Below are 20,566 nucleotides of genomic sequence, written 5' to 3' on the forward strand. Positions count from 1 at the left end.
CTGACTACAGTGTCCCCATACATGTAGGGAGAAATAAGAGGTAGATACCCAGCTGCTAAGGTTGGCTGAACATGGAGAACCTCAAGGACCCATGCTAAGGAGTCTGAAATTACTATTAGATCTAAAATTACTATTAGATTCAGTTAGCATTTTGAAATTACAATTTAAAATTAGTAACTATTAGAGCAACACTAGGAGAAATGAATTCAGGTTTAACTAACAGTTATGAAAATGGACTTACATATGATTCGATCTTCTTCCTCTATTTGTTTTCTTCCCGATGACTGGAGTGCCAAAATGTTCAGGGTTGGTGAGTGGGAGCTGGTCTAGTGTCTGTGGGTAAGAACACAAACCCAGAAAAAGTTATTACATGGCAAGTCTAGTGATTTAATAAGTAATATTAAATGTCCCCCAAAAAACACTGTTCTAAATAGTGACTAAAAAAAAAAATTATGGTTGGGCCCCTCTGGGCATTAATTTTTATTAACTGGGGAGGGGGTCTAGAGACTATAGCACTATTTATAACCATACGTCCATTTAAAACTTCTGAGTAGCAAGCTACAGATTTACAAAACATTGTGAACTTTCCCTTCTTAGTAACTGAATAACACATTTTAATTTTAGAGCATGGATTTGGTACTAGAAAGTGCTGGTTTAAGAACCAGCTCTAACCATGTTTCATTATCTGTAAGTCAAAGAAAATAATGGTTTCTACTTCATAATGTAAATGTAATAATGTATGTAAAGCTCTGAGAAATGCTTTATATTTCCCTAAGAAATATAAGCACTTCATTTATTCATTCAACGAACATTTATTCAGTTCCTACTCTGTGGCAGGCACTGTTCTAGGCACTGGGAACCAAGTGGCAAACAAGACACAAAATCCGTGCTCTCCTGACACATTCCAATGAGAAAGGCAGACAATAATAGATAAACAGTCAAGCACAGACACATATTTTAAAGTCAGCGAACAATATGTGCTATAAAGAAAATAAAACCAACCTAAAACAATTAAGAGGGATGAAAGGGACAATTTTAGAAAGGGCAGCCAGGCAAGGCTTCTTTGAGGAGGCTGCAATTATGTCAGCTACTAGCAACAGTAGTTCTGGATTGCTTGTAGTAACTACATTATTTTCATGATGATGGGGTTCAAGTGGGTTACAAATCAGACCTCTCTTTCCTATAATCATTTACAAGACAAAAAAGAATACTCAAACATAAAGCCTCAAGCAGGCTTCACAGACTATCTTATAATGGTATTACGTTTTGATGAATTTTCCTAATTAATATATAAGTTGCTTCATTTGAGAAAGCAAACTATTGGGAGATGTTCATTTGTTAGATGGTCACTTACTTCACTTTCAGCAAAATGTCTCTCTCCTTTCAGGCACAGTGAGGACCGTCTCAGCGTCTTCTCATCTCCATCATCAAAAACTAGGAGAGGAGGTAAAAATGGAAACTGCTGAAGAGTTTTTCAAAGATTAACAAGATAATATAAATTATTTAATTTTCCGAGCAGAAATAGAGCTATTTATTGTTTTCAAAGATTACATTCAAAATTCAGGTCACATTTTATGTTTTCTAATAAACAACTTCAAACATTGAGTATCTTTTCCAATTTCTAGCAAAAAAGAAACAATGTACCTTAAATGAAAAAACCTTCTTCCCTCAAACAGAAAACACCAAATAAAAATGTTAACATTTCAGCATGAAACTATTTAAACGCTATTAACCCTTCTCAATGTGGTAAAGGAAAAGCAAGATTTCCTGCTGGTAAAAACCTATAGATTTAGCTAAGAAACAGAAAGAGTACAAACTGATATATTCAGACTGCCATTAAAGAATTACTCTATTTTGCCGAAACCGGTTTGGCTCAGTGGATGGAGCATCGGCCTGCGGACTGAAAGGTCCCAGGTTCGATTCCGGTCGGGGGCATGTACCTGGGTTGCGGGCACATCCCCAGTAGGAGATGTGCAGGAGGCAGCTGATCGATGTTTCTCTCTCATCGATATTTCTAACTCTCTATCTCTCTCCCTTCCTCTCTGTAAAAAATGAATAAAATATATTAAAAAAAAAAAAAAAGAATTACTCTATTTTTATTTAAAGCAGGGTTTCTCAATCACAGCTCTACTAACATTTGGACCAGATAATTCTCTTCCACTGCGGGGGAGCTGTCCTGTGCACTGTAGATACTGAACAGCAACCTTGGCCACTAGATGCCATCAGCACCCCCTTCCCAGCTGCGATAACCAAAAATATCTCCAGGCATTGCCAAATGTTCCCTGAGTGATGAACTTGCTCCCAGTTGAAAACTACTTATTTAAAGTACTAAAATGCCCCACCAAATTTACTGTAAGTTTATATATACACAGAATATACGTATATTATACGTAGTAAAGTATATTATACGTGTGACATAGTAAAGATATGAGTAAAACAATGAGAAAAGTACTTGCAAACTAAAGCAGCAAATATTCAGAATATAAAAAGAACTCACAAACTAAAAATAATAAGAAGGAGATAACAGCCCGGCCGGTGTGACTCAACAAGATAAATATACTTAAATGTACACTTAAAAATGGTTAGAATGGCTCTGGCCGGGTAACTCAGTTGCTTGGAGCATCGTACCATACACCAAAAGGTTGCAGGTTCAATACTCAGTCAGGGCTAATATGGGAGGCAACCAATCGATGTTTCTCTCTCTCTCTCTCTCCTTCCTCTCTCTAAAATCAATAAACATATCCTAGGCTGACGATCAAAAAAAAAAAAATGGTTAAGATGGAAAAATAAATTTCTCTAAGATACACTTTGAAATGAAAAAAAGCTAGAAATCCAATGCTATAATATGCATAACTAAATAATTTTCAAATAATATGTTATGCACATATTAATAAAACAAATTTTTTTAATCTGGAAAGATAACCCTTAACGGTTATATTGTCTATGGCACTGGGAAGGAAGTAAATCAAGGAAACTTTGCTTTGGTTGTATTATCTTTGAAAAAACTTCTTTAAAAGATGGATTCCCTTACCTACAGTATACCAACTCGCATCCGTTAATTTATTGATGACAGCTTCCTGATATGTACCATCGAGATTCTTCACTTCCACAATAGCTCCAACCTAAAGTATTTTTAAAAGTTAGAAAAACTTTTTAGAAGGTAAGTGAACAAACCAAAAACTGGCTTTATTTATTTTTTTAATTGAGTGCACGGTAGAAAGAATAAAATTACTGATTTGTGTTGCGGTACCAGCAGTTTTACCACTACTGTTTCTGTACCATCAGTGAAAGTGTCAACATAGTAAAAAGGCGAATACTATCTAATAATTATTATGAAAACAGTTGTGCCCGTTTTTCCATAAAAGGGTCCTGGGAACCCCCAGGAGTCCAGACCTCACTTTGAGAACTGGAACCACCATCTGTGAAACTGACTGTCTGTGCCCCATATAACCACTCCTCTTTGAAGGCGGTGGAGGAAGGGGAGGAAAATTAAGGAATAGGCTCTGATGGCTCCTTAAGAGTTAAAATGTAACACTAAAGACAATCATTTAAAAGTTTCCATTTGATCAAGAAAATACTGAGTTATATTTACATGGTCTTCAAAACTGCAGCCAACTAAAAAACTTCTACACAGGAAAGGAAACTATCAAGAAAATGAAAACGCAACCTACTGAATGGGAAAAGTAGTTGAAAATCATTAATCTGATAAAGGGTTAATATCTAAAATATATAAAGAACTCATCCAATTCAATAGCAAAACAAACCATCCGATTAAAAAAATGAGCAGAGTGTCGGGCCGGTGTTACTCAGTGGATGAGCATCCACTTATGAACCAGGAAGTCAGGGTTCAATTCCCAGCCAGGGCACAGGCCCAGGTGGCGGGCTCCATCCCCAGTGAGGGGGTGTGCAGGAGGCAGCCGATCCATGATTCTCACTCATCATTTTCTCTATTAATCTATTTAGAGAGCAATACATACTTATCAATTCAACAAGATAGTCAATGAATTAAAAAGAAATGACCGGGTATAATTTTAATCGTTTACCACTGAAGCATTGGAATTAATAATGAATAAATGAATGAATTACCTTTAGTGGGCCCTTTATGTGGTCATCCTGAACTTCCACTGTTGAAGAATCATGCCTAAATGTTACCTAGAGATTATAAATTTAATTAGACACATGCACACACACACAACACCAAGTCTGTAGTAAGGTGGCCTTCAGTATACTGCCCTGACCGAGTGGCTCAGTGGGTTCAAGTGTCATCGTATAACCAAAAGGTGGGTGGGTTTGATTCCCTGTCAGGGCACATACTTAGGTTATGGGTTTGATCCCCGGTAGGGGTTTCTGTGGGAGGCAGCCGACTGATGTTTCTCTCTCACATCAGTGTTTCTCTCTATCTCTTTTTCCTCTCTTTAAAATCAATAAAAACCATATCCTGCCCTGCTTGGTGGTTGGCTGGAGCGTCATCCCGTGCAGCAAAAGATGGCAGGTTCCATCCCCAGTTGGGGTGCATGCAAAGGCAGCCAATCAATGTTTCTCTCTAACACAGATGTTTCTCTCTCTCTTCCTTCCTCCCTCTCTCTAAAATCAATTTTTAAAAAAATCCTTGGATTTAAAATATGTGTATACATTAATACAAATATACATATATATATATATAAATATATAGAAAATCTAACTTCATTCCAATTAAAATACTTCTAAATCACAAATAATGATTTTTTCCCCAGGTATTTTCATAGCCACTACTCCTAGAAACTAAACTCATCTTGCAGGAAAAATTATTAAATATACTCACCAAAGTTTAAATAGTAAATACTGGATATATAATTTATAAAATCTACAAAGACTGTACCTTGACTTTGACAAGTCTCTTTGCTGTCTTGATCTTGGCTTCACAGAAGGCTCCTCTGTACTTAGCACTCACATCAGTGCCCACTGTCAGATAGGGAGGCTCATCCAGGGCCTAAAAATGCAAACCAATTAGATTTAAACTCTGATTCTTTCCCACAGTCAGACCTCAGAATGGCAGAGCAAATCTTGTTATAGCTATAAAAGCTGTGATAACTGACTATGTATTTGTTAACAAGTACAATCTGTAAAATACACTAATTTAAAGATAACTAAAAAATATATATCAAAGTCTACTTAAATGTACTAAATGTACATGATATAAAATATAAAGGCATCTTTTTCTATTAAAATACACATGGTTCATAATATGAATTTGCTCAATCACAAATATATACCATTCCTTCACACCCCTTCCATCCACCATCCAAATATATATTTACTACACGACCATGAAAAAGCAGATTCTTAAAGCTCAAAGTCGGAGAAAATTTCTTCTTATAGGCTATATCTTTACAAGCACCCAAATTCAGACTATCTAGACAACTTTTAGACAGAATGGCATAAAAGGGGCAGGAGGAATTACATGTATTCAACTACAAAATCCAATCTGGGAAGTTTCCAATAAAACTTAGTCAAAATGTCTCAAATGCTTTAAGGCATGGGTTCACTGTTTGTTTATCTGTCAACCTTAACTAATATGTTAGGTTTCCCCACTTGTTGATTTAGTTTTTAACAGTCCTAATGTAGATGCTCTGACTTTTTACAATCAGGTATACTTTTACGTAGGATCTATATTTCTAAGGAGTTCTGCTTATATTAATCAATTCCATAGCCAAAGTAAGATTACATAAGTAGCTTTTCCCAAAGTGTTTTACGAGAAATACTAATATCCCAAGAAGCTCCACCAAAAAATAAAAAAGGAAGGAAAATTTAGGAAAACTGTTTTACTGAATGAATTCCCACTCTGCCTCATCATTTCCTAATCTGGTTTGTCCAAAGAACCTCTTATTTTTTCTTTCTATTAACATCTATTACCATTATATTCCATAAAACGTAAGGGGGGAAATACTGTTATACAGCAACGAATATTGCAAAAATCATTTTCATTTAGATCTTAAAGTAAATTCACTCTTAATAGTTGTGGCTAGCATCTCCAAAAACATATTTTTTATTTATTTTTTTAATTCTAATGCTATGTGCCTGGGTGGGGTGGCTCAGTGAATTGTTTGTCCCCTGGACCAAGAGGTTCGGGGTTTGATTCCCAATCAGGGCACATGCCTGGGTTTTGATCTTGATCCTCAGTAGTGGGCATGCAGGAGATAGCAGATCAATGTGTCTCTCAGTGATGTTTCTATCTCTCTCTCCCACTCTATCTAAAAGTCGACAAAAATATATTTTTAAAAATTCTAATGCTATGTAACAAAATTGCCCATATTTATATCAAATAATTTTAATAACTTTTTAAAGATGGAGGTATTACATAAACTAAGACAAGGGTGGTTGTCCCTCTCTCTAAAATCAATAAAAACATAAAATAAAAAAGATCCCACATAAACAGCAGATGCTAGTATAATTGTGTATACATATGAGGGGGTGTATAAATATTATCCCCCTTAATCAATACAGAAATAATCATGTTGCATTCTATGGCGAGAGGTTAAGAGTTGGTGGGATGCTCCATAAGGAAGTGTATACCACAATCTTTTAGAGTGACAGAAAGACAATAAAAGGCTATACACCTATTCTGAGGCTACTGTACTTTGGTTCAACACAGAGAGACACAAAGAACTGTGAGCCGATTAAGAGTCTTTTGCCCAATACCCACCCTGACAGGTAGAACATGTATACAAGAACACACAGAACTTGGCTGGAGATCCTGGCTAGAGAACCTGGCTAGGCTGCTGATCAACTGAACGCTGTCTCCGTGTCATTCCTACTTTGCCAATTCCATCCACACCTTTGGGGACCCCTGGACCTGCTAGGGCTGGACCCCAACAGATGGCGCCCGAACAGGGACCCCTAGCTGACCCAGAAGGCACAGCTGACTCCTTCCCGGACGCCCACACCACCATCAAGCACGGCCCTGAAGGACCCAGCCGTTCGGGAAGCCATCGCCAGTGACACTGCCCGCTAGCCAGATCAACAAGGACAACCAAACCACCGACTTGAGGACAGCTGAAATCCTTGACTGAAGAGGCCAGCAACCTTTTACAAGGCTCTGTGTGCACTCCATCCACTATGTTTATTGCTATGCTCGCTATCATTGCTTGTCAGTCTTCTTAACACAATCTGAGAGATGGCTGCTGATTTACATGCGCTATCATTTAAAAAATAAAAAAGGGGGAATCTGCTGGAAGCCGGTCCATCCTTGCTGCTTGACACAGTCGCTGCAGGGAAGAAACATCTGCACAGCATATATTTCAAGGGACCTAGCGTATATGGCATACTGTTCTTAATACGTTTGCTTCCTTTTTTGGCACTATGTGTTTTAACCCAGGTCACCTCTCCAAGAAAGGTTGTTTCCCCAGGTAGGAATTTTTCCCTGAAGTTAGGGAGGGAATAAAACCCCTTAACTAAATGCCAGGCGGGTAATTAATCACTTTAACTACGAACAATCACCCTTAAGCTACATAATCTTTACTCCCTGGAATGGAGATAAGAAATGCCCTAACCTTTGGAATAGAAATTGACAGGATTAAAATCAACTGGTATAAATACAGATGTAACAAGACAATAAAACACACAGCACTTGGCTGGAGATACTGGCTAGAGAACCTGGCTAGGCTGCTGATCAACTGGAAAAAAAAAAAAAAAAAAAAGAACATGTATACAACCAAAAACAAAAACAAAAAAAAACCCTCTTACCTTCTCTTTTTGCTCTGCTTCTCTGATTTTGGTCAATAATATAGACCATCTCAGTGGCTAAAATAAAATGTTTTATGTAACACCTCCATGCCAAGAGGAAATTAAACTACTAAATTACCATCCCTTTGTTTAGCAAACAGAACAGTTTTCTAGTTGTCAAGGCAACAGCTACCTCACAGTTATCAGCACTGCTTAAACAATTATTTTTCTAGTCAATCTACCAAATGCCCTCCCTGACTCCTAAAAAACACTGAATTCCCTGAGAACACTAAAAAGGTAAGCGATTTTGAAATTAGCTACTGGTGAATACTAATCCTTCAAGAAGCCAAAATGCCAAGGAAACACGTTAAGTGCCTAAATGAATCAACAGTAATCTCCACTGTGCCCTGGGCTTCAGTACACCAACACATAAAATGCTTTAAGAAAGAGAATAGCTGAATCAATTCTCCAGTGGCTGACTAATGTTGACATTACCTAGAAAATATTCAGTTATTCAAGATCCGTTTTTTTAAAGCAAAACATGCTAGATGACATTTTATTGAGATAGGTTCTTAAAAAGAGTAAGCATTCAAACTACTTACTAGGCAGTGCCAATGCAGCCAGGAGAATCAGAACACAAAAGTAATAATTTGATGCTAAAACCTCCAGTAAATAAATGTATTTAAACATACAGATAAAGCTATAAAAGAACTTTTAGTATATGACAACCTCAAAGAGGCATTAAACACCACAATGGAGATAATTCCAACAGATGAATGAATGAAAACTACTCAGGGTTGGCAGGGCCCCAGCACTCATTCACCCACCCCCACGGCTCACCATCTAGACCAGCTTCAGGCGACTATATGCCACATCACAAGAGTGATCTGAGCTAGAGGAGGAAAGTTTGTTTTTGCATCCTGCAAAAAAATGAAGCTGATATCTACTTTCATAAATGACCTTATCTAAACTTCAACAGTAAGGAATAGAGAGAGTACCAGAAACAAGATCTCTCTCAAAAAAAGATGGTTTTTATACATTCAAGTCTAATTTTTACTATCAGTATGAAGTGAATCTTTTCTTTGACAGTTTATAATCTTCATTTTGGCTATTAATGACAAAACGTAAGTATGATTTTCAATGAAAATTATTAAAGTTATTAATGACTATGCTTTCATAAGCAATTATACTGCAAGTTTATCAAATTAGGAGATAGCACTCTGTTACTTGTAAAACCTTGACACACAGGACTTCAAATAACCTAGAGTTAAGTCACACTGCCAAAAATTTATCTATAAACTAGAAGAAAAGGGCTTAAATAAGAAAAGTCTGCATAAAGTATCCACTTCATTGTGCAAGATATAAAGTGACGCATTTTAATAGTATAAAACTATATACAGAATTAGTATCCTTTTAATTGATAGCTAAATTTATAATTTAAAAATGATACATATACTATTTTCTGTAAAATCTTCTTCCTTACAAATCATCATTTTGGCCCAGGGGATCAACCCACTGCCAACACCATGTTAAACCGGAAAAACACTCACACCAGGCAGAGTGATGCAGGATTTTATATGTATCTCTAACTGTACCTTAAAGCTAAGTACATCCTTGCCGCGAATGACCCCAGTAGGCAAATAACTGAATGTGGAAAAGGTAAGAGCAAACATACATTAATTCTTATAATAGTTTCATAAATAATACCCAGTGTGATAAAAACTATACTTCCAGATTTTCAGAGCAACCTTTTAAAGTTATTTTATAAAATGTGTCCATGAATCAAAGGATCTTTATTTATAATTATAACTGAAAACATTCAGATTCTCTTTAGAAATTATAAAGGCAAACATTTTAAGCTATTCATATAAATGCTAACATTTCAGAAACAGTATAATAAAAACTCTTTCTAACTGTATAGTGATATAAACAAATGAAAATTAGATAATAAAATGAGTATTGACCAGATTACCTGTTTCTTTCACGGTAAGAGCAGAAAGATGTGCAAACAACTACTTCTATTAAGATGACTGGTAGCAGATCAGCTAACAGATGATTCTGCAGAGCTGTGTTTCTGTAGTATTTTATTTTACAGACTTAGCTTCCATTGAGAAGCTAAGCTTTGGGACTGCTCCCCAGGAAAACGTATGACCATATTAAAATTCAGCACATAATTCTGGGGAAGAGAGATTTATAGAAACCATGATACCCACACTTGGACCTTCTGAGTACAAGCAATTCTTAATTAAGGAATACTGCAAACTATGTTCAGAGAAAGACAAGTGTTTTATAACTTTCCCTCTTTGCCTCTTTTATCCCTTTCCTATTTTCCAGTGTAAAATATGACCACTAGTATAGTAATGGTGAACATGAAGTTTGGTTTTTCTGAATCTGTAGGCTGACTCTAGAATACCTGCCTTTTCTTTTTCCAGCAAACTGTTTACATACTTCCATAAACTCACTGTCCTCCCCAAATGTGAATGGTGTCTCCAATCACAGTATGAATATTATCACATTTCTAGAAACACATTGTCTTCCATGAAATGAATGTCAGGATTTCCTGCAGTTCTGAATGAGCAGAAATGTAGAAATAATTTTTATAATATAAGCTCTCTTTTAAAATTAAGTTAAACAGTCCCTGGCTGGATAACTCAGTTGGTTAGAGTGACGTCCCAATATGCCAAGGTTGTGGGTTCGATCCTCAGTCAGGGCACATAATCAACCAATGATGCATAATAAGCAGAACAACAAATTGATCTCTCTCTGTCTCAAAACAATCAATCAATCAATCAATAATTAAGATTCCATTTAAAAAATTAAATTAAACATACTGATTAGTAGTTAAAGAGGTAACAAATGCAGTCTTATTTTGATGTAAAATAATTAAATTAAAATATTCCAAATATCTTGGGAACGAAAGTTACTTCTAGTTAATGTTTCATTCAACATCCACTAGGTTTAATGGAGGCCATATTTTCCTCTGTCTTTTATATTCAAACTAGAGGCCCAGTGCACAAAATTCGTGCACTTGAGGGGAGGTCCCTCAGCCTGGATTGCGAGAGGGCCACAATCGGGGCCAGGGAGGGAAGTGGGAGGGCTCCAGGGTGTGTCTGGCCCATCTCCCTCAGTCCCAATCGGCTGAACCCCAGCAGCAAGTTAACCTACCAGTCGAAGCGTCTGCTGCCTGGTTGTCAGTGCACATGATACTGAGTGGTTGAGTGGCCTCAGCATATCATTAGCATATTATGCTTTGATTGGCTGAATGGCCAACCAGACAACTGGACACTTAGCATATGAGGCTTTTATTATATAGGATTAAGTAATATGCTACAAGTGATGCTTTGCACTTAATACAAATTTTTAATAATTCTATTTGCAGTTTATGCCTTATCAAAATATACACCTTCTACATCTGCAACTTTTAAATATCAAAAGGGTTAGTGTGACTATGGTTTCCATTGCTTCCTGTGGGTGTCATCTTACATAGAACGCTAGTCCATCCTTCTGAATGCAGAAACATCTTTGTTCTGTGACATCAAAAGGAAGGCAGTAAGAATCCTGTTTTTAAACAATTTGTCAAGAATAAAAGTTTGCAGGTCTTTTAAATGTCTATTACCAAAAAATTAATATAGCATTGTCCATATTTTGTTTACAGCCACATTAGGCAGAGCAATACACCACTTAGCAGTTTTTACATATATAAAATATAAATGCTTATGTTCAAAAATTACGCAGCCCTAACTTCATTCATTTTCCAGTTACCAGCCAGAAAATCTTGTGTCCTTGACCCTTTCTCTTTCCCCTACATCAATCTGACAGGAATGCCTGCTGGCTCTACCTTCCAAAGACACCTAAGCCCGGGCGGAGTGGCTTAGTTCATGAGCTTCGTCCTGTGCACCAAAAGGTCAGGGCACATACCTGGGTTACCAATTCGATCCCCAGTGCAGGTGGCATATGGAAGGCAACCAATCAATGTTTTTCTCTCTCTCAGCATGTCCTCAGGTAAGGATTTTTAAAAAATGATTTTGAGGACACCTAAAATCTGACTACTGCTCACCTTCCTCACTGTGGTGGACACCATATCACCCTCATCTCCCCTTTTTAAAAAAAACTGGGGTGACACTGGTTAGTAAAATTATATAAGTTTCAGGAGTACAATTCTGTAATGCATCATCTGTATATTGTATTGTGTGTTCACCACCCCAAGTCATGTCTCCTTCATCACCACCACCATCATCCTTAATTAAAACAGCTTCCTAAATGGTCAGCTTCCACTTGCCTACAGCCGGTCTTTAACACAGCAGTGATCCTTTAAAAACAGATGAAAATGTGCCAGTACATAGAGACTGCACCACTCTTCTATTCAAAGCCCCCAGTTGCTTCCTATTTCTATCAGAGTGAAATCCACATTCCTGATCTGGTGATCTGATCTGATCCGCTGGGCCCCCAGCCTGCAGCCCTTTATGGGTCTGATCCCACCCCCTCCTGGTCCCTTCCTTCCTGACTCCACTCTAGCCCCCTGGCCCTATGCAGTTCACTGAACAAGTCAAGCTGTCTGAGGCCACATGACTAGCTCCCTCACATCTTTCCATCAGGTCTTCTCAATAAAACCTATTTGATCACCTTATTTAATACTCCAGCCTGCCTCATTCCCTATCTTCCTTACCCAGCTCCCCTCTTATTTCCATACTATTTACCATCTAACAAACTAGGTAATCTATGTTTATTCTTATTTGTCTGCTTACCTTCCCATGACCTTAAAATATAAGACCCAAAGGGCCAGGCCTTTCTACATGTTTTGTTCACTGCACAGAGACTAGCCTGTAAGTGTTCAATGAATGTTGAATTTTTTTTAAATATATCTTATCGATTTTTTTACAGAGACGGAGGCATAGGGATAGAGAGTTAGAAACATCGATGAGAGAGAAACATAGATCAGCTGCCTCCTGCACACTCCCTACTGGGTACGTGCCCGCAACCAAATTATATGCCCTTGACCAGAAACGAACCTGGGACCCTTGAGTCTGCAGGCTGACACTCTATCCACTGAGCCAAACCGGCTAGGGCGAATGTTGAATTTTTTTAAAGTCCCACTCCTTGGTGGTCATCCAGCTTTCAACAGGATTATCACACATAATAGATTATGTCCCTAAAAATGGAAAGGTCCACTCCTAGGTCCCCCCAACATTTAAAATATATGTTCACACAAAAGCTTGTATACAAATATTATTAGCAGCATTATCATCTGCAAAAAGTAGAAATAATCCACATGTCCTATAACTGACAAGTGGATTAATGAAATGTGTTATATCAATAAAATGGAGTATTATTCAGGAATAAAAAGGAATGAAGTATTGGCATATTCTACAAAATGAGTAATCCTTGAAAATACTACACTAAGTAAAAGGAGTCAGACACACAAAGCTATAGATTGTATGATTCCATTCAAAGGAAATGTCCAAAACAGGCAAATCCTTAGAGACAGAAAGTAGATTAGTAACTGCCAGGGGAAGGCCAGGGGAGTGGCTGCTAAAAAGCACAGGGTTTCTTTCGGGAAGATGAAAATGTTTTGGAGTTGAATAGCAGTGATGAATTCATAATCTTGTGAAAACACTAAAAAGTAATTGTATACTTCCAAAGAATTTTGAAGTGAATTTATCTCATTTTCTAAAAGTTAAACAAAACCAAGTAAAATGGAGAGAACTGTTGATCTGAATGCCCACTGCTCACTAGTAAGGGAAGGCCAAGAGTTGGGAATACAGGCTTGCTGTACTAAGTTCTAAGACTTCCACCTACCAACTAATCACAGCAAAGGGGGAGGGTGCCATTTGTAAGTAGCAGCAAGCAGGACTTTCCCCTCAGATTCACTCCATTCAAACCTGTCATCATCCCACCTTCATCACTGCCACCTCCACACCATGGTCCACCACCTCTCTCTCAACTAACTTGGGAGCCTTAGATTCATCTCCTACTTTCACTCTTGCTTCCTGCAGTGTTTCTACACAGCAGTTTCTGTTCTTTCTGAAAATGTGCATTAGATCACTTCCCTCTCTTGCTCAAACCCTTCAATGACTTCCTCACACACTCAGATTTTACTCTTAAGTCCTCACCATGGACTACAAAGCCCTACACTGCACTACCATTCCAGCCCTGAGGCCTCTTCCTGTTTCTTCAATATGCCAAGATCAAACTGGCCATACTGCAGGTCCTGCACTTGCAGCTTCGCCTGGAATGCTCTTCCCCCAAGCAGGTAAGTGAATGGCTCACTGTATCATTTGTCTCACACGATGCTTAATGTCATCTCCTCAAACAGGCCCTTCGTTACAACGAATGAATGAATGAATAAATAAGTAAATAATTAAAATAACACCCTCTTGTCACTCTAACCCAGCTGTGGGCAAACTACGGCCCGCGGGCCGGATCTGGCCCGTTTGAAATGAATAAAACTAAAAAAAAAAAAGACCATACCCTTTATGTAATGATGTTTACTTTGAATTTATATTAATTCACACAAACACTCCATCCATGCTTTGGTTCCGGCCCTCCGGTCCAGTTTAAGAACCCATGGTGGCCCTCGAGTCAAAAAGTTTGCCCACCCCTGCCTAACCTCTCAGCCGGAATCTGCTTTATTTCTCTTCATAGCACTTACCACATGTGTTTTATTTTGCTTGGTGTCTGTCTACCCTAATAAAAAGTAAACTCCACAAGGTAGTAAACTCTTGTTTTGTTCACTGATGTATCCTCAACACCAAAACCATGCCTGGTACCAGGAAAGTACACAATATCTCTTCAGTGACTGAACTTATAGGCTGAGTTAGCAAAAGTGCATTCTTCAGTGGAAAATGTACTCATCTGCCATACTTTTTAAAATTTCAATAAGCAAAGAGTTAGCAGCAATTTGGACAGAAAGCAAGTCGGTATTTTACAAAATTGCCTTTCATCAAAAAGACCACAAATTTATAGGACAAAATACATTTGTCACATTATGGACCTAAATCCAGTTGAATATTGTAGTTAAATATTAACTATGAGGTTAACATTCACGCTGGATAATCAAGTCTGACTGCTCTCCATCAAACTGCTCTCTTAATCTCACATCTTAATAAGTAGATCCATATGGATGTGGACCTCTTACAGGTCCTTTAAATACTCAAAACCCTACTCATCTTTAATGACAACATGCTTCAAATGACAATAACATCCATCTCATGCCCCAAGGAACCTGCATGTTTCTCCTACCCCAGGTGAGTTCCTCAGCCCTAAACTCTACTTCCTAGCTATCTCAGACCCAACCCCTCTGCTCCACTCCCTGTGCATTAGTCACTTCTCAGTTGGGGTCCTCACCTGGAATCTCCCTTCCATTCAGATCTCCCTTTTGATGTAGTCAATACAATGCTACCAAAGTGATCTCTCTATAATACAAATCCAGCGTCTTTACCCCTCCTTAACAACCTGCAGTGACTTCATGTACCTCCCAAGAATATTTTCACCTCCTGACTTAGCCGCATCCCCCATCACTGCCCTCCTATTCCTCCTCCACCACGCTGTGCTTTAAGATAATCCAGCCCCAGTGAACTCCTTAGTTTCCAAATACATCATCACCTTGCTTTCCTTTATTTTCCAAATGTTGTTTCCTCTCTGCCTAAAACACTCCTTTCTACCCTTCTCTGCCCAGTGAAAGTTTAACTCTCTGCTTAGATGTCAATTCCAGAGGACTTTCCATGGGTCTCTCTGACTTCGATATCCTCCCACAGGACTTATAATTACCATATACTGAATCAATACGCTTAGAATTCAATATGCACCATGTTTTGTTTTCTCTGTCTTCTACTAAACTGTGAGCTCCCTGAGAGCAGGTCTATAGCTCATTCACCTTCATTCCACTCGGCCTGACCTATGCAAGGGACTGTTAAATGAGTGATTTATGAAGGCTGGAGAGAGAGGAAGGGGGGTGGCAAGGAGAGAGAGAAGAAAAAGGAGGAAGTAAAAGGAGAAGAAGGGAGGGGAAGCGGGAGTAAGAACATGCACACAAGCACACAAGGAAAGGGCATTTAAAAAGGCATTTGTGATCAACCCATTATTTGTATATGACTGAAGCCAGTGATTACTGGAGAAACTGATATATCCAAAAACAAAAAGCATCTCCCTAGTTCTAAGTACAACCATCTATAGCACTTACTCCCTAAAGATTCTGGAATGTCTAGCCTTCCCATTTCACGTGAAAGTTTACCATGGCCCTGGCTGGGTAGCTCAGTTGGTTAGAGCACCTTCCTGATACACAAAGGTTACGGGTTCAATCCCAGGTCAGGACACATACAAGAATCAATAAATAAGTGGAACAAATCGATGTTTCTCTCAATCTCTCCCCCTTCCTCTCTTTTTCTAAAATAACAATAAATAAATAACAGAAATTTTACCACAATGTAATGTTAATATAGATGCAGGAAAAAATAAGTAGGAAATGAATCTGATATAATTAAGTCTTAAAATAACTTAGAACCCTTAATAGTCTATCATTTCTTGATAATGTGCTATCACTGATGTTGAAAGGGCTATCAAAAGTATGAAAAATAAATACAACATAACATCTAAATCATGATCTATGTTAAAAGCACAAAAGTGTGCCCTGGCTGGTTTGGCTCAGTGAATAGAGCGTCGGCCTGCGGACTGAAGGGTCCCGGGTTCGATTCTGGTCAAGGGCACATTCCTGGGTTGGGGGCTCAATACCCAGTGGGGGGCGTGCAGGAGGCAGCCAATCAATGATTCCCTCTCATCATTGATATTTCTATCTTTCTCTCTCTCCCTCTCCCTTCCTCTCTGAAATCAATAAAAATATATTTTTTTTAAAAAAGCACAAAAATGTGTTAGATTTCTCAAAAACACACTGGACAAAAATATCTCAAGACAGAGTATACCAATCTTGAAGATAGCACTACAAGAAAATTCCTTCTAAAACATATAATACTTAACATATTCACTGTATTTATTTTGGGATTTAAAGCAACAACCAAAAGAGCACTTTTACCTCAAAACAAATGTCACAATAAAATTTAAAAAATTTTTGTGACTAATAGAACATAACAAGCTTAAAAGTTTACTTCATTTTAAAAAAATTATTATGCTTTAAAAATCAGTTAAAATTTTAAGCATCATTACTTCTTGTTGTTGTTAATTCTCACCTGAGGACATTTTTCCCATTGAGAGAGAGTGGGAGGATGTGAGAGACACATCCACTGGTTGCAGAGGCAACCTTCTGCAACCACCCGGACCAAGGACCAGCTGACCAAATAGGGCCAGGGAGCGAGTCCAAAACCAGGTTCTTGCCTCTGTCCATAATCAAACCTGCTCTTTGGTTCGATGCTCTAACCATTGAACCCTCCAGCCAGGGCTAAGCATCATTACTTTTAAGCTGTACTGTCAGAAGCATAACTACAGTGATTCCCCCCCTTTTTATTTAATTTATTGGGGGTGACACTGGTTGGTAACAAAATTATACAGGGTGCAGGTGCACAATTCCACAACATCTGTACACTGTATTGTGTGTTCACCACCTCAAGTCTTCTTCCATCAACATTATACACTCCACCTCCTTACATCAAGTATAAATATGTTCGGTAAGAGCTAATAAATGGCATAAATCCCTCTACAAGACTGTTGTCATTACAATAGGGAAATTGGGAGCATGGAAAAAATTTAAGTCCAAAATAATCAATACTAAATACTTTTTGAGTTGCAATTTTTTTAAAGCAAAATACCAATCATGGGCAGCCTGTCAACTTTCATCACACAAGACATTAAGTTGTAAGAAATTAGCTAAGTTTTTAGTACTACTGATTACTAGGAGGTTCCCTAAGAGAAAACTTATATAGTAACAGGAAGTTCTTCTGGTATAAAATCAGAAGTGTATTTTAATAACACTTTTTAACGTTACTAACATCTTAAAGGCAGGAATCATGGAAATGCTGAGCATTTAAAATTAGTAGTTTTAAAATGATATTCAAAAATTTGCATTTGCCTAACTAACACTTACCATGAAACTTTAAAGGTTAAAGTTTCCAACATACTTTCTTTTTTTTTTTTTAAACACACATTGAAAAAAAAGAGAAGAAAAAGGAAATGAAAGAAAGAAAAGGGAAAGGAAATTTAAATCTAAAACACCTTCAACTTACTACATTTCTTTTAACCAAAGGTTAACAGAGTTCCTAACAGGCCAGGCACTATTTGGGAATTGTGACAAATTACAACATGTATTCCAAATCAAATCCTGTGTTATTCAGCTTCTGAATGTATTACCTATTATTTAACCCAACATTTTTCTTAACAAACTCACTTGTCACTGTTTTACACAGGTCACAGGCGTCAGTCACACCTGTGACTAACAAAAAGGGATTCCTTTATGAAACATCCCTGACTGCCTTTTTGTGTACAGGAAGGTGAGCTAGGAACCCAGCAGATACACACACACCTTTTAGGTGTTTAAAGCACCTCAAACTCAAGAAGAAAAAGCCTAAAAAAATCACGGATTGAACATAATTCCTTTGTATAGCTGATACACATTTCAGCAGCCACCGCTTTTTCTTTCTGCCACAAACACAAGCCTTACAAATTTTAAAAACACTCTTGACTCTGAGGAAAAGCGAAGTAAACTTGTTTAAAAATAGTTCAAAGGAACTGTCAGAAGTGGACGGCGTTTACACTTAGACAGACTATCTGCGGCACTTCTGTCCTTGCGCACACGCTCTCCCTGCTCCACGCGCACTCCCGAACGCGGATGGAAATACCTGCGGCCGCCAGTCCCACCAGCTGAACCTGGACACCCAGGGGCCCAAGGCTTTTCTCCGAAACTGTTAACAACATCACAGCGACCAGTCACACCGTCTCCACGCGGAACCAACAGCCTGCACTCGTACTGCTGTCACTTCTTCCACCAACTAAGCAAATTCCACTTCTCGGACCATATCCTCCTCCAGTTAACACGTTCACATTTAGGAGGAACCTGGCCATCGGTGTCACCGCAGAGCAACACTACACCTGACAGTTCCCAGACCAGATGCAGTGCAACAAAGACGTGCACGCCGAGCCCTCCTAAATCCCTGGAAATGCCAGGAACAGGTGCCATCTCCGAGGTGCGCAAAGCTCATCAAAATCCTCTTTCAAAAAAATCTTTGCGTCAAGATGCTATTTTCGTGGCCAATCAAGTAGGTCTGCTAAAAGCTCACGGCACGGTTAACACCATCAATGGGGTTGCCTTACATCCGTGTAACCGCTAGAACCCCAATGCAGTTCAGGTTCTCGAGTCGGATTACGTGACCTGCTTTTTCTGCTTTACCCTTAGAAACACCCTCCCACAGGCAATTATTCCCTCTCATTTCCGGCAAAAAGAGGCGCCCGAAACACGGGACAGCCATCCTCCCTGCGAGATCCCCAAACTGGCTCCAACTCCTCGGCACCGCGCACCGACAACCGCCCCACTAACTCTCGTCCCCCCACGAAAAGGGCTCGCACCCCAAGCCCAAGCCCAGCGCTCCGAGGGCCCAGCGCACGCCCTCGACCCGACCCCTCGCTTCCTGGATTCTGCGGCCCCAGAGGTTCCTTTTCCGCAGCGATCTTACCTTCATGGTGATGCCGGGACCGCGGCGCCCTCCAAAACACCAGATTCACCTGCACCTGGGGGAACACAAAAGGCACCGTCACCGCCACGGGCACCCCCGGCCCCGGCCCCCCCTCCCTGCGCGGGCGGAGGCGGAGAGAGACCGCCGGGCCGCGAGAGGCCGATGCGGGGCTCGCCTGGCCTCGCCACCGCACACCCCGCCACCCACCCACCCGGCTCGGCAGCTCAGCGTCCCCATTGTCGGGACCCGCCAGAGTTTCCCGGCTCCGACAATGACGCCATTTCTGTCAAAGAAGAAACTCACAACAAGCCGGGCCGGCCGGGCCTCTGCGCTCCCCGCTTCCGAGGGACCTGCCCGCCCCGGGCCGCTGCCCACGTCCCGTCCCGAGGCGGGGACGGACCGACCGACCGACAGGACGAGCGGACTCCGTGGACCGGTCGCGGGGACAGGGGACGGGAGGAGAGGCCGGAGGCGGCTCAGCGACTCCGCGCTCGCCGGGCCGCCGCCAGGGCCCTCGCCGACCCCGGGAGCGCGGCCGCCAGGCCCGGGCGACCGCGGGGGGGCGGGGGCGCCGCAGGCTGAGGCCAAGGGTTCGGGCGCCAGGCGAGCCCACCGCGGCGATCCTCCCGCGCGTTGGCCGGGCCCGGGGACTCCCCGAAGGACCCCCCGACGAGCCCGCGGACGCCTCCGAAATGCCCTACCTTCGTCGGAGGCCAGCGCCGAGCCCAGCGCGTCCAGGGTCCCCTCCCCGGCTCCCCCCCCAAACCAGCAGGCCCGGGGGAGAGATGGGGAGACGCGCGGCGCGTCCAGCGGGGCCGAGGCTGAGGCTCCGGCTCCTCCTCCTCCCGCGGCGGCGACTGGTACCTTTGTTTGGCGGCCGCTCGGGTTCCCTCGCTGGGGGGAGGGGGACGACGAAAAACCCTCCCGGACGGGAGCCCGGGCCCCCGTCGCGCTGCCTCCCAGAGGACGGCGGCCACAGACCCTCCTGCGGCTCGCTCCGGGGAGAGGTCCAGGCGGCTGCCGTGGCGGCGGCCAGCTAAGCTTCAGAGACTCCTCCGCTCCGGCGCCCAAGCTGCTCACTCCGGACGCGACTGACGGGCAAACATCGCTCCCCCCGCCCGAGCCCCCCCGCTTCCCTCCGCTCTCCACTCCCCTAAGCTGTCTCCCCTCCCCTACCTCTTTCCCGGATGGCCTCTGAGACGACCGCGGATTGGCCAGGGTGTCTTAGAACCCGCCCACACTTCGTTGTTATT

The 20,566-nt window shown here is 40.8% G+C and overlaps 1 protein-coding gene across 3 annotated transcripts in view; it reads right to left on the reverse strand.

Annotated features, from left to right (window-relative positions):
• The window catches only part of ARID4B (AT-rich interaction domain 4B), a 59,772-nt gene extending 39,270 nt beyond the window's left edge, over nucleotides 1-20,502 (reverse strand). For all 3 annotated transcript variants that reach the window (XM_081114331.1, XM_081114330.1, XM_081114329.1), the window contains exons 1-7: nucleotides 20,178-20,502; nucleotides 19,314-19,368; nucleotides 4,859-4,969; nucleotides 4,087-4,152; nucleotides 3,032-3,122; nucleotides 1,355-1,434; nucleotides 242-333 (exon numbers count right to left, since the gene is read on the reverse strand). In XM_081114331.1, the coding sequence (XP_080970457.1) occupies nucleotides 242-333; nucleotides 1,355-1,434; nucleotides 3,032-3,122; nucleotides 4,087-4,152; nucleotides 4,859-4,969; nucleotides 19,314-19,319 (446 nt within the window). In that variant the 5' untranslated portion in view covers nucleotides 19,320-19,368; nucleotides 20,178-20,502. The remainder of the gene's footprint in view (nucleotides 1-241; nucleotides 334-1,354; nucleotides 1,435-3,031; nucleotides 3,123-4,086; nucleotides 4,153-4,858; nucleotides 4,970-19,313; nucleotides 19,369-20,177) is intronic.
• Nucleotides 20,503-20,566: the final 64 nt, after the last annotated feature.

Source organism: Myotis nattereri (assembly GCF_964212035.1).
Source record: "Myotis nattereri genome assembly, chromosome: 20".
Taxonomy (NCBI): Eukaryota; Metazoa; Chordata; class Mammalia; order Chiroptera; family Vespertilionidae; genus Myotis; species Myotis nattereri.